The sequence below is a fragment of the Oncorhynchus mykiss genome, chromosome 2, assembly GCF_057628025.1.
Source record: "Oncorhynchus mykiss isolate SJ-2025 chromosome 2, ASM5762802v1, whole genome shotgun sequence".
Taxonomy (NCBI): Eukaryota; Metazoa; Chordata; class Actinopteri; order Salmoniformes; family Salmonidae; genus Oncorhynchus; species Oncorhynchus mykiss.
In genome coordinates, this window is record NC_143023.1 from 85,564,288 (window position 1) to 85,576,636 (window position 12,349).

Below are 12,349 nucleotides of genomic sequence, written 5' to 3' on the forward strand. Positions count from 1 at the left end.
GCAGTCGTGGATAGTGGTGGGCAGTCGTGGATAGTGGTGGGCAGTCGTGGATAGTGGTGGGCAGTCGTGGATAGTGGTGGGCAGTCGTGGATTGTGTTGGGCAGTGGTGGATTGTGTTGGGCAGTGGTTGATTGTGTTTGGCAGTGGTGGATAATGCTGGATAGTGGTGGGCAGTGGTGGATAGTGGTGGGCAGTGGTGGATTGTGTTTGGCAGTGGTGGATAATGCTGGATAGTGGTGGGCAGTGGTGGATAGTGGTGGGCAGTGGTGGATTGTGTTGGGCAGTGGTGGATTGTGTTTGGCAGTGGTGGATAATGCTGGATAGCGCTGGGCAGTGGTGGAAAGCGCTGGGCAGTGGTGGATAGCGCTGGGCAGTGGTGGATAGCGTTGGGCAGTGGTGGATAGCGCTGGGCAGTGGTGGATAGCGCTGGACAGTGGTGGATAGCGCTGGGCAGTGGTGGATAGCGCGGGCAGTGGTGGATAGCGCTGGGCAGTGGTGGATAGCGCTGGGCAGTGGTGCACAGCGCTGGGCAGTGGTGGATAGCGCTGGGCAGTGGTGGATAGCACTGGGCAGTGGTGGATAGCGCTGGGCAGTGGTGGATAGCGCGGGCAGTGGTGGATAGCGCTGGGCAGTGGTGGATAGCGCTGGGCAGTGGTGGATAGCGCTGGGCAGTGGTGGATAGCGCTGGGCAGTGGTGGATAGCGCGGGCAGTGGCGGATAGCGCTGGATAGTGGCAGACAGTGCTGGATAGTGGCAGACAGTAGTGGATAGTGGCAGACAGTGCTGGATAGTGCTGGGCAGTCGTGGATAGTGCTGGATAGTGGTGGATGGTGGTGGGCAGTGGTGGATAGTGGTGGATGGTGGTGGGCAGTGGTGGATAGTGCTGGACATTGCAGGCTGAGGGGACTGGAAGGGAAGTGTCTTCTGAGGCCAGGTGGGTCACAGACAGGGAAACGGCTAGACGAGCTGTATGTTATGCTAATGTCAGATGGAGGGTTGTGTGTGTGTGTGTGTGCTTGTGAATGTGTATGTGTGCATTCAGAAGTAGGACAGCAGGTTATCTCTGGGGACTGGTGCTCCTTTCCAGTCTTCCTCTTCTCCTCCACTCTTTTCCTCCACTCCTCCCATGCCCTAATCATTCACACCTCCTCTGCACAGCTCACCGCAGCCCCGTGTTTTATTTTTAACCTGCGGACATACTTTAATGCTACCGCGCAGTCTCTGTCTCTCTCACTCTTTTACGCCACTCACTAGTCACTACACTTAACAGCAACTGAACTTGCTCTCTCTTCTCCTTTCCTGTCATCTTTGGCTTTACCTGTTTATCAGCGGTGGTCTCTGACTTCTTCCTGTTCTATCCCTCTTCCTCTCCTCTCACAGCCAGTCGGAAACCAAGAGGGAGGGCTCGCCACTGAAGCAGCTTAGTAAGTCCCCCCTCTGCAGTCCGGCTCACTGGTGCTACCAGAGACAGTCTGAGCCCAAACAACAGGACAACAACTTAGGCTCTGTCCCAGGAACGCCACAGGATGCTCACAAACCAGCGGCTAATGGGGTGCTAGCCCAGATGGACAGAGACAGGTACAGGGAGAGTGGATCCCCCCTGAGGACAGACACTGCCCTGGTGAATGGGGACATGGGGGACAGGAGCACAGAGCAGAGTGGGGATAACTTCCCTACAAACACAGAGACAGAGACCCATACCGAGACAGAGACCCATACCGAGACAGAGAGCCATACCGAGACAGAGACCCATACCGAGACAGAGACCCATACCGAGACAGAGACCCATACCGAGACAGAGACCCATACCGAGACAGAGACCCATACCGAGACAGAGACCCTTCCCGAGACAGAGCCCCTTCCCGAGACAGAGCCCCTTCCCGAGACAGAGCCCCATACCGAGACAGAGACCCATACCGAGACAGAGACCCATACCGAGACAGAGACCCATACCGAGACAGAGACCCATACCGGGGAGGACAGTGAACCTACAGGAGACCCCCAACCGGAACAAAGGAAGGAGGAGGCCATTGTAGAGCAGAAGGTACCGGTAAGTGTCTGTGGGGAGGGGGGGGTGTTACTATAAAGCTGTTACACTGAGTGGACAGAGAGTTCATGTCAGTACAGTGTTGGTGTTTCTGCATGTGTTTTCCCTAGCACATTTATGTATATCACCATGTCAGATGTTTCAGGATCTTTGCCCATTAGAGCTATGTGCTGTCTCATTTAACTGACTTCACAGTCTACTGTAACATCACAGCCCCTTTACTACAGTACACACTAGGGTTCTGCGGCTGTCCGCATAGGAGAACCCTTTTTGGTTACAGATAGAACCCGTTTTGGTTCCAGGTAGAACTCTTTTGGGTTCCATGTAGAACCCTTTGTGGAAAGGATTCCAAATGGAACCAAAAGGGTTTTTTCAAAGGGTTCACCTATGGGGACAGACGAAGAACGCTTTTTGGTTCTAGATAGCACCTTTTTTTCTAAGAGTGTAGCCTTTGTCTCTGCAGTGTGTCTGGTTCTTACTGACTGAGTCTGCTACTGCTGGGTGTTATTTTCAGGACTGAACTGACTGAGCCTTGCTGCTGCCTGGCTGAACGCCTCGTGATTATAAATATCTGTCTCTCAGATTAGTACGTTCACTCCGCAGTGAATGGTAGTGTATGAGACATGGGCTTTAGCTAGAGTTAAAGTGGATCCTATGCTTCATGGCTTATCAGTCTATACTGTATTTATGTTGGTTACTTGACATACTAAGCTAGCAGAGAGAGAATAGGACCATGGGTGGTAGAAATGTTGTCTTTTTGATAAAAGCAGTACAGAACATACAGTAGAGCTGGGGGTGTGTTTTGTCAGTTTTAGCAGGACAGTGTACCTTCAGTAGACCACTATACCTATAACATATACACACACGTAAGTCACTTTGGATAAAAGCGTCAGCTAAATGGCATTTATTATTATTATAAGCAAGCTGAGACAGAGAACCGTTGCAAGTGGTTTCTCAATGTGTGAAACATTCAGCTTGCTTGGATATTCTTCCAGTAAACACACTCAAAGTTATACTTGACTAGTAACCAAATTACAGTCAGTCTATTCGTGTGGATTTGGGGTGGAGAGTTCAAGGAAGCACTGCTTTGAGGTAGAATAATTTGTAATACTCTGGGCATCAAATACAGTAAAGGGTTTGAATGTTAATGAACTACTTTGTATATTGTGATAGGGAAGAATAATACATTCAAGGTAATAAATATGAGAATAAATAGTTGTACAGAGCACCGAGCAAGACAACATTCCTCTCGAACAATACATGTGGGATACACACAAAGAATCCATCTATATCAATGAATAGAGGAAGTGAGCATTCGTTCTCTGTTCAGCCCTAACAATCAGAATCCTGCAGAATCTTGATAACATTTTTTTTATTTTTTATAAAATGCTACAAATGTTTACCTCTTTTCCTCCCCAATTTCGTGATATTCAATTGGTAGTTATAGTCTTGCCCATTGATGCAACTTCCGGAAGGACTGGGGAGAGGCGAAGGTCGAGAGCCATGCGTCTTACGAAACACGACCCTGCCAAGCCACACTGTTTCTTGACACACTGCTCGCTTAACCCGGAAGCCAGCCGCACCAATGTGTCGGAGGAAACACCGTACAACTGGCGACCGTGTCAGCGTGCATGTGCCTGGCCCGCCACAAGAGTCGCTAGAGCACGATGAGATAAGGACAACCCGGCTGGCCAAACCCTCCCCTAACCCGGACGATGCTGGGCCAATTGTGCATTGCCTCATGGGTCTCCCGGGCACGGCCAGCTGCGACACAGCCCAGGATCAAACCCGGATCTGTAGTAATGCCTCAAGCACTGCAGTGCCTTAGGCCACTGCACCACTCGGGAGGTCCAGAATCTTGATTTCTTAAGTATGTGGGAGACACTCGTTGGTCGGTGTTTGACATACTGTTCTGTTACAGTAACACAGTGACAGGTTCCCCTGCACACAAAGCACTCTGACACTGTGAACAGAAGTTCTCTCTTCCAGCCTTTCATTTTCTGTTTTGAGGAGAACCCCCACACCACAGTCACACACACACTCCGCAATAGCCCAATACACACAGGAACACATAGTTCAAGCAGCACTCCTATTTAAAAGGAACATAAAATATAGATTGAACTGAAAGTCTTTGTTGTCTTAATGTTAACATTGCTGTGTTGAAGCGCAAGTTTTTTTTTAAAATGATGCTGTTGTAGACCTCTCTGGGGAAGTGTGTTTGTGTCTGCTATAACAAAACGGGATCCTAGCGCAGCATGAGGACAATATGGGAGTGAGCATGACCTTCAGGCTCAGAGTTCAACAGCCCCTTTAGTCCCAATTGTCTAACCTGACTTGAACACAACATATATTATTTGTCAAGGAGCCCTTTTCACCCCCTCCAGCTATAGGAATATGGCCATGTCTATGAACTGTACATGCAGTATGTATCTTCCCAACTTTGGCCCACAGCCAACTGACATACCTCTCTCTTCTGTGTTTCAGGAGACCAACGAACAGAAGCTGCACAAGATTGCCAATGAGCTCCTGAAGACGGAGAGAGCCTACGTCACACGGCTCAACCTGCTGGACCAGGTGAGTGTGTCCCACTGTCCGTCCAGGGTTCTGTCATTTCAGGGTTCTGTTCAGTAGGTAGAAAACGTTTTGATACTGTGAGAAACAGGGAGGTTTTACCTGAACTTATCACACCGACATTCTGTTGTTGGACATGGTGTGTCCTACTGAACACTGACCCGGGTCTACCTCAGCATGAATAGAAGGCAGTGTTCATTATTATGATCAATTCAATGTGTTTAACTCACCTGGCCATGTTGTGCCACCATGCAGGTGTTCTGTGCCAAGCTGATGGAGGAGGCTCTGAAGGGCACGTTCCCTGTTGACGTGGTGAAGAACATCTTCTCCAACATCTCCTCCATCAACACCTTCCACAGCCAGTTCCTGCTGCCTGACCTGGAGAAACGCATGGGAGAATGGTAAGCTCCTCATGACTGACTGGCCACACAGTTATAGACTCTGAACACAGACCCTTTCAAGTGCATGCGCTCACAAATTTCACCCCTGAGAATGCATGAAAATACGATAAAAAATAATATTACTAAGATGAGTAACAATTCAGCCTCTGTGACTCATTCAGATTCACTCAGACACAGATGTAATAAAGGGAAGTTGTGGTTTTGAAATGGTCTGTCCATTGAAAAATCATGGTTGAGTCATCCTCCACTTGGAGTTTCAGGGTTAAGGGATGGTTACCTTGAGGTCCCTATCTAACGGTCACCCCTCCCTACAGGGAGTCCACCCCTCGCTTGGGGGACATCCTGCAGAAGCTCACACCCTTCCTGAAGATGTACGCAGAGTATGTGAAGAACTTTGACAAGGCCATGGAGCTGCTGAAACAGTGGACGGACCGCTCTCCACAGTTTAAAGCCATCATCCAGGACATACAGGTACGAGTGTAGATTCTAAACACAAGGCCTGATTCAAAAGTGCACAGGTCTGCTGTTGTGGATTAACCATATATAGGAATTATATAACTCCATAGCAATTCTAGGAATTATATGATCTGAGTTTGGGACTACAGCACTGCGATAATTTACCTGTGTATATATAGATTTCTGCTGCAAGGGGTCTCATTTGGTTTCCAAGGAGAAAGAAATCTATTGATATCTCACTATTGATTTGTACTATGAATAGTCATCATGGAATGGAACAATTGAATAATTTATGGTCGTGTCAACTGGTCCTGTTTAATGGATATTCATCTAACAATTTGTGTGGTTTTACTTTTAAGCCTTGAACCTTGAAGTGACAGTGGACTGTTTTATTTTGTGTGTTTCAGAGTCAGGAGGCATGTGGTTGTTTGACGTTGCAGCACCACATGTTGGAGCCGGTACAGAGAGTTCCCCGTTACGAGATGCTGCTCAAAGACTACCTGAAGAAACTGCCTCAGGACGACCCCGACCACCGAGACGCAGAGAGTGAGTACACTGGAGTGCTTTTACTAGTCCTAATCTGAACACTATAGAGCAGATAGAGAGCACATAGAATTTGACAAGACTTTCTTGTGATTATAATCATGTAATTACTTCACACACATTTTTTTTTTTTAAGTAGAAACATTTGCCTTACATTGAAAACACACAAAACTGTTTATAGTTATAGAACATTTTTATTACACCATTAATTTCATTTTCATAAGGTCAAAGTTCATCATTCCTTCTTTCCATGTTCCTCAGAGTCATTGAACATCATCGCCATGGCAGCCACACACTCCAACAGTGCCATACGAAAATCTGTGAGTATCTGCAGCACACCACTCTTAAAATCTTAAATAAAATCTGGACCTGTATTCAAAAAGTTTCTCAGAGTAGGAGTGCTAATCTAGGATCAATTATGCCTCTATGATTTTTACGAATAAGACAATATGGACAAGGGGGACCTGATCCTAGATCAGCATTTCTACTCTTTCTACTCTACATTTCTTGCTTTTTGGCTAGTGCTTGAACCCAACCAAGATTTTTGAATACAACTAAAACCCCTTCCCTGCTCAGGAGAATCTGAAGAAGCTGCTGGAGATCTATGAGATGTTAGGGGAGGAAGAGGATATCGTCAACGCCTCCAATGAGTTCATCAAGGAGGGACACATCCTGAAGCTGGCTGCCAGGAACACCTCGGCTATGGAGAGATACCTCTTCCTGGTGAGAAATCCACACACACATTTCACTTTCTCTGTACTCAACCAAGTCTTGAGCAATATATTAGCAAAACAAGCATTAATCATGGGTCTTTCTTTGTTCCCCGTCAGTTCAACAACATGCTGTTGTACTGCGTGCCCAAGTTCAGCCTGGGAGGGCCCAAGTACACAGTACGCACCCGCATCGGCATCGAGGGCATGAAGGTTCTAGGGACCACCAACGAGGACTACCCCCACACCTTCCAGGTGTCTGGCAAGGAGAGGACCCTGGAGCTGCAGGCCAGGTAAGCTGTTACATCCACACTTAATACACCCTATAGAGCCATACATCCAGGTAACTGCCAAAATAAAGGAAACACCAACATAAAGTGTCTTAATAGGGCGTTGAGCCACCACAAGCCACTAGAACAGCTTCACGGCACCTTGGTATAGATTCTACGTGTCTGGAACTCTATTGGAGGGATGCGACACAATTTTTCCACAATAAATTCTATAATTGGTGATTTGTTGATTGTGGTGGAAAACGCTGTTTCAGGCGCCATTCCAGAATCTCCCATAAGTGTTCAATTGTGTTGAGATCTGGTGACTGAGACACACACGGTATTTTGAAACCCCGCTTTCAAAGTCACTGATCTCTTCTTCTGGCCATGGTAGGCGACTGGGTGTTAATCAAGCATGTTCATTGCTTCATTAACTCAGGGACCACACCTGTGTGGAACCACATGCTTTTAATATACTTTGTATCCCTCATTTACTCAAGTGTTATTTTGGTAGTTAGCTGTAGATAACAGCCCTAGGTTTACTCCACCCTATAGCCAAATGTATTAAAAAAAAACATTTGTTGCCATGATTCTCAAAATAACGGATAACTGTATACTACAGTCCCACACCCTATTGCTAGCTATTTTCACCTTGCACAACCAGAACAGGACGGCCACCCCTCAGAGCCTGGTTCCTGCCTTGTTAGGGAGTTGTTCCTAGCCACCGTGATTCTACATCTGCATTGCTTGCTCTCTGGGGTTTTAGGCTGGATTTCTGTATAAGCATTTTGTAACAACTGCTGTTGTAATTTGATTGACTATGGATAACCGGCCTCCCGGGTGGCGCAGTGGTTAAGGGCGCTGTACTGCAGCGCCAGCTGTGCCATCAGAGTCCCTGGGTTCGCGCCCAGGCTCTGTCGTAACCGGCCGCGACCGGGAGGTCCGTGGGGCAACGCACAATTGGCCTAGCGTCGTCCGGGTTAGGGAGGGATTGTCTCATCGCGCACCAGCGACTCCTGTGGTGGGCCGGGCGCAGTGCGCGCTAGCCAAGGTTGCCAGGTGCACGGTGTAGCCTCCGACACGTTGGATGCGCGCTGTGTTAAGAAGCAGTACGGCTGGTTGGGTATCGGAGGACGCATGACATTCAGCCTTCGTCTCTCCCGAGCCCGTACGGGAGTTGTAGCAATGAGACAAGATAGTAGCTACTAAACAATTGGATACCACGAAATTGGGGAGAAAAAGGGGTAAAAAAAAAAAAAGACTATCACCAACCAAATTCTTATGATAATTTGACCTTTAGCATGGTGCTTATGGGGGACCAGTACAAAAAAAAGTATGAAAATGAATGCTGTAGTTTGCGTCTGCTAAATGGCGTGTAAATGTAAATGATAGTGTAACATTCCATACAGATATAGGATCTTCATTTGCACCACAGGAACTGCAGATGATGTACATACATTTCCTGAAAACCCACACATATTAGTGTTACACTTTTCATGTAGCCTACTTTTGGCCAGCTAATAGCCTAACCATGTTTTTCATTTTTCAGCTCTGAACCAGACAAGGACAATTGGATAAAGGTACATAAACACCTTCTTATTGATTTACACTTATTTCCTGTATGTTCAGCAGATTTTGGTGTGTATTGCTGACCATGTTTCTGTCTGTATATGTGTTCTGTCTGTGTTTGTGTTACTGGTTGTGTTTGTGTTACTGGTTGTGTTTGTGTTACTGTCTGTATGTGTTTCTGTCTGTGTATGTGTTTCTGTCTGTGTATGTGTTTCTGTCTGTGTATGTGTTTCTGTCTGTGTTTGTGTTACTGGTTGTGTTTGTGTTACTGGTTGTGTTTGTGTTACTGTCTGTGTTTGTGTTACTGTCTGTGTATGTGTGGCCTACAGGCTTTTCAGAAGACCATTGAGATCTTCCATCAGAAGAATGAGACGTTCAAGTCAGCCTCCAAAGACGTGTTGGTGAGTGTCATCACAGTGAACATGACCGCTGACTCTTCTTGTGCACTGTATGTGTCTAAGACCCTCCTGTGTCTGAGCTACGTGCTTCGGTGTGTATTGTTCTCTAGACGGCAGAGCTGGGGAAACGTGCCCCTCGCTGGATACGGGACAATGAGGTGACAATGTGTATGAAGTGTAAAGAGTCCTTCAATGCTCTGACACGACGGAGACACCATTGTCGAGCCTGTGGCTATGTGAGTGAAACGTCCGCTCGACACCATGCTCTCCCTCCCTCTAATCCAGCACCCATTATAACATGTTAATTCTATTTGTGATGCTCAACCCATTTGACTGATGGCTGTTTGTAAACTAGCCACTGTGTTGTTCGTTCAGTGTTAGACTGATGTCTTCTGTTCCTGTATCAGGTTGTGTGTTGGAAGTGCTCAGACAACAAGGTGGCCCTGGAGTACGACAGCAACAAGATCAACAAGGTCTGTAAGGACTGCTACTCCATCCTGACTGGAGAGGAGAAGTCCGAGGGCAAGAAGAAGGGTATTCTGGAGGTGAGGGACACACACACACACACACACCTGCATCGGCATGTCTTCTGTGTCTAAACAGCACTCCTCTGTCCCCAGATCGAGGCGGCCCAGTTCTCCGGCAGCAGCATCATGTGTGGCTTCCTGCAGTACTGTGAGAAGAACAAGCCCTGGGGGAAGGTGTGGTGTCTCATCCCAGAGAAGGAGGCATTAGTTCTCTACCTCTACGGAGCGCCACAGGTCAGTCAAGCACCATGTGGACGGCTCATAATAGTGGCTGGAACGACATAACACCATGTTGTTTGATGTATTTGATACCATTCCACTCATTACGCTCCAGCCATTACCACGAGCCCATCCTCCCCAATTAAGGTGCCACCAACCTCCTGTGATGTGGACATTCTCTATAACCACATTTGTTATGAATGAGGACAGGATTTCCTTCACCCTGTGACCTGATTAGCTGAATAGGAGAAACTCCTCTCCCGAGTTCCGATATAAATGATCTCTACCTTTGCATCTCCCCCTCCTCTCAGGATGTGAAGGCCCAGTCCACTATCCCTCTGCTGGGTTACTCTGTGGAAGACAGCCCCCGGCCTGCTGACCTTCCAGCCAGCTTCCGTTTGTCACAGTCCAAATCAGTCCACAGCTTCGCGGCTGAGAGCGACGAGCTGAAACAGCGCTGGCTCAAGGTGATCCGGGTGGCCGTGACTGGGGAGGTGCCCGAGTGCCCCCCTCCCAACGATGCCAACACCATGGCCATGGATGGCGCCCAGGAGATGAGCTCAGACAGCTGAAGATTGCCAGAGACCTATGTGCATTTATGCACACACCACTCCCATGCTACCCTCATGGACACACAGTGTGGAAACTCAGTGCTAGATAAGCTGCCTTCCCTTGCCAATCCACACCTCTCTTCCTTCCCTGAGTGGATTCTACCAATCGAGCTGTGCATTCCAATCATCATTAGAGTGGAGCAGGGAGGAGGGGACCTCAGGACAGTCTCTGCTTCACTCAGACAGACAGGCACTATTCAGGACAACCTGCCTGGGGCATCTTGTACACTGAGGACACTAAGGTCCTCGGGCTTTACTGGGGATGCCTGCAGGCCCAACAGATATCCTCCAGCTTCATAGACATGAGTCTAATTATGTGAATCAAGAGACTGGCTGTCTAGACCAGAGTTGGGGTCAATTCCAGAAGTACACTGAAATTCCAATTGGGAATATTTGGAATTGGACGAACCCTGGTCGGTACATTGCATCAGCCCTGTGTACCTGTACATATGTGTTACTCAGTTTTCCCTGACAGGGGCAAATGCATTTTTATGTACAGAGAAGCAATGCTCTCCATATGTTTTGATATCTGAGATGTTGATCCTGTACAATGTGTACATTGAAGTATTTGCAGTGTTTATGCTTTTAATTGTTTTTATTTAACTTAGAGACATGGGTGGTGTTTCAAACTAAAAAGGGTCCTTGGACAGTATCACTAGGAAAGTTATCAGTCCTCACTCCTACAATCATGTAGTTTCACATCACAGTAGCCAGGAGCCATGTTCTACTGGCAAGAATATAATGAGTTCCTCTAGAGCCTGGGTCAATGTCCCAGAAAGACTTCAGCAATTAGCCAGAATAGCAATCGAGAGGATCACTCTACACTTTAATTGCTGTAAGTAACCCCATAAGCAAACAGGAAATGATGCAGAAGTGCTCACCCATCCAGAACAGGCTTCAATCCAAACAGGCTGAGGGATGGCCTCTCCAGCCAGGCTAGGCAGTCAGGGTACTCTGCTGCACTCATTCTAAGCTGGATCAACCTTCCTCGCCTTGGAATCCAAGAGAGTCACAAAGTAACCTCTTAAGCAACCACATCCTGGTCACAATAATGTGTTGAAAAGTGAAAAGTGAAGTTGAAAACTTTTACTACTGCTGTGATCATTAGAGGGGCCTTTCTACTCTAATGCTGTATAGTATGAATGAAGACAGACATACACACACCCATAGGGCAGTATTGCGGATGAGAATTAATGGTTGTACAGCTGTAGTTACCTAGCCCCACAGCCCTTTTGTAGACATGTATATATCGGAATATAGAATATACGGTGGGGTTTTCTATGTAACTGACCCATAGGGATGACAGACTACCACTGACCCAGATCCTGTCTTCTACATAGCGAAATCACCCCTCGAAGCGGCACAGAGGTAAACATTATGACCAGGTGGGGAAAGAAATGTAAATGTTTTAAATACTGTACCTAATTTTATTTTAAAAAGTAATTTATCAAATATGCACATGATGATTTAAAATAATTAGCACAAAAGTAATATCCCTCAAATTTCCATGTGTTCTGTCTGACACAGCCAAGCCAGGTAGACTAACAGATTCACTAAGGTTTTCTGTCTCTCAATGCAAACCATAGATAGCTGTCCCTCACTCTAGTAAGGTGTCACTCACTCCATCCTGTGATTGCAGAATCCTTTGTATAGAATGGAAGCGGGTAATGTGCCTATAACCTCTGTTCATAGGTTCTACTGTTCCAATCCTCTATTCATGGTCTGAGTGTGACATGGCCTCACTGCACCTCTCCAATCGCAGTTCTGATACAGACAATGCAGAAGAGCACAACAATCCTGTCTTATGAAATCTGAACGTAAAACCAGGTTTTGGACATTTGTCCACTCTCCCGATCCCCCTCCAAGGTTTGAGAATCTACGCACTTTACGGTCTTAATATAAAGTGTACCTTGTAAGAAAATAAAGTAAGTTTAAGTATTATGGAAGTGTGTCACTGGTTGCTTTGTGAACCAATTCTACTTTCACTACTGGGCATGTTGACCTTTGCAGAAAGTGCAGAGGCCTGTT

General features: G+C 47.0%; 1 protein-coding gene across 3 annotated transcripts in view; it reads left to right on the forward strand.

Annotated features, from left to right (window-relative positions):
* LOC110498123 (FYVE, RhoGEF and PH domain-containing protein 4) overlaps positions 1 to 12,262 on the forward strand; it is a 110,876-nt gene extending 98,614 nt beyond the window's left edge. For all 3 annotated transcript variants that reach the window (XM_090210682.1, XM_021574732.3, XM_090210694.1), the window contains exons 4-17: positions 1,381 to 2,050; positions 4,532 to 4,621; positions 4,874 to 5,019; positions 5,334 to 5,490; positions 5,883 to 6,021; positions 6,280 to 6,338; positions 6,595 to 6,741; positions 6,849 to 7,021; positions 8,547 to 8,577; positions 8,896 to 8,967; positions 9,075 to 9,200; positions 9,372 to 9,509; positions 9,585 to 9,725; positions 10,022 to 12,262. In XM_090210682.1, coding sequence (XP_090066808.1) covers positions 1,381 to 2,050; positions 4,532 to 4,621; positions 4,874 to 5,019; positions 5,334 to 5,490; positions 5,883 to 6,021; positions 6,280 to 6,338; positions 6,595 to 6,741; positions 6,849 to 7,021; positions 8,547 to 8,577; positions 8,896 to 8,967; positions 9,075 to 9,200; positions 9,372 to 9,509; positions 9,585 to 9,725; positions 10,022 to 10,282 — 2,350 coding nt within the window. In that variant the 3' untranslated portion in view covers positions 10,283 to 12,262. The remainder of the gene's footprint in view (positions 1 to 1,380; positions 2,051 to 4,531; positions 4,622 to 4,873; positions 5,020 to 5,333; positions 5,491 to 5,882; positions 6,022 to 6,279; positions 6,339 to 6,594; positions 6,742 to 6,848; positions 7,022 to 8,546; positions 8,578 to 8,895; positions 8,968 to 9,074; positions 9,201 to 9,371; positions 9,510 to 9,584; positions 9,726 to 10,021) is intronic.
* The last annotated feature ends 87 nt before the right edge of the window (positions 12,263 to 12,349 follow it).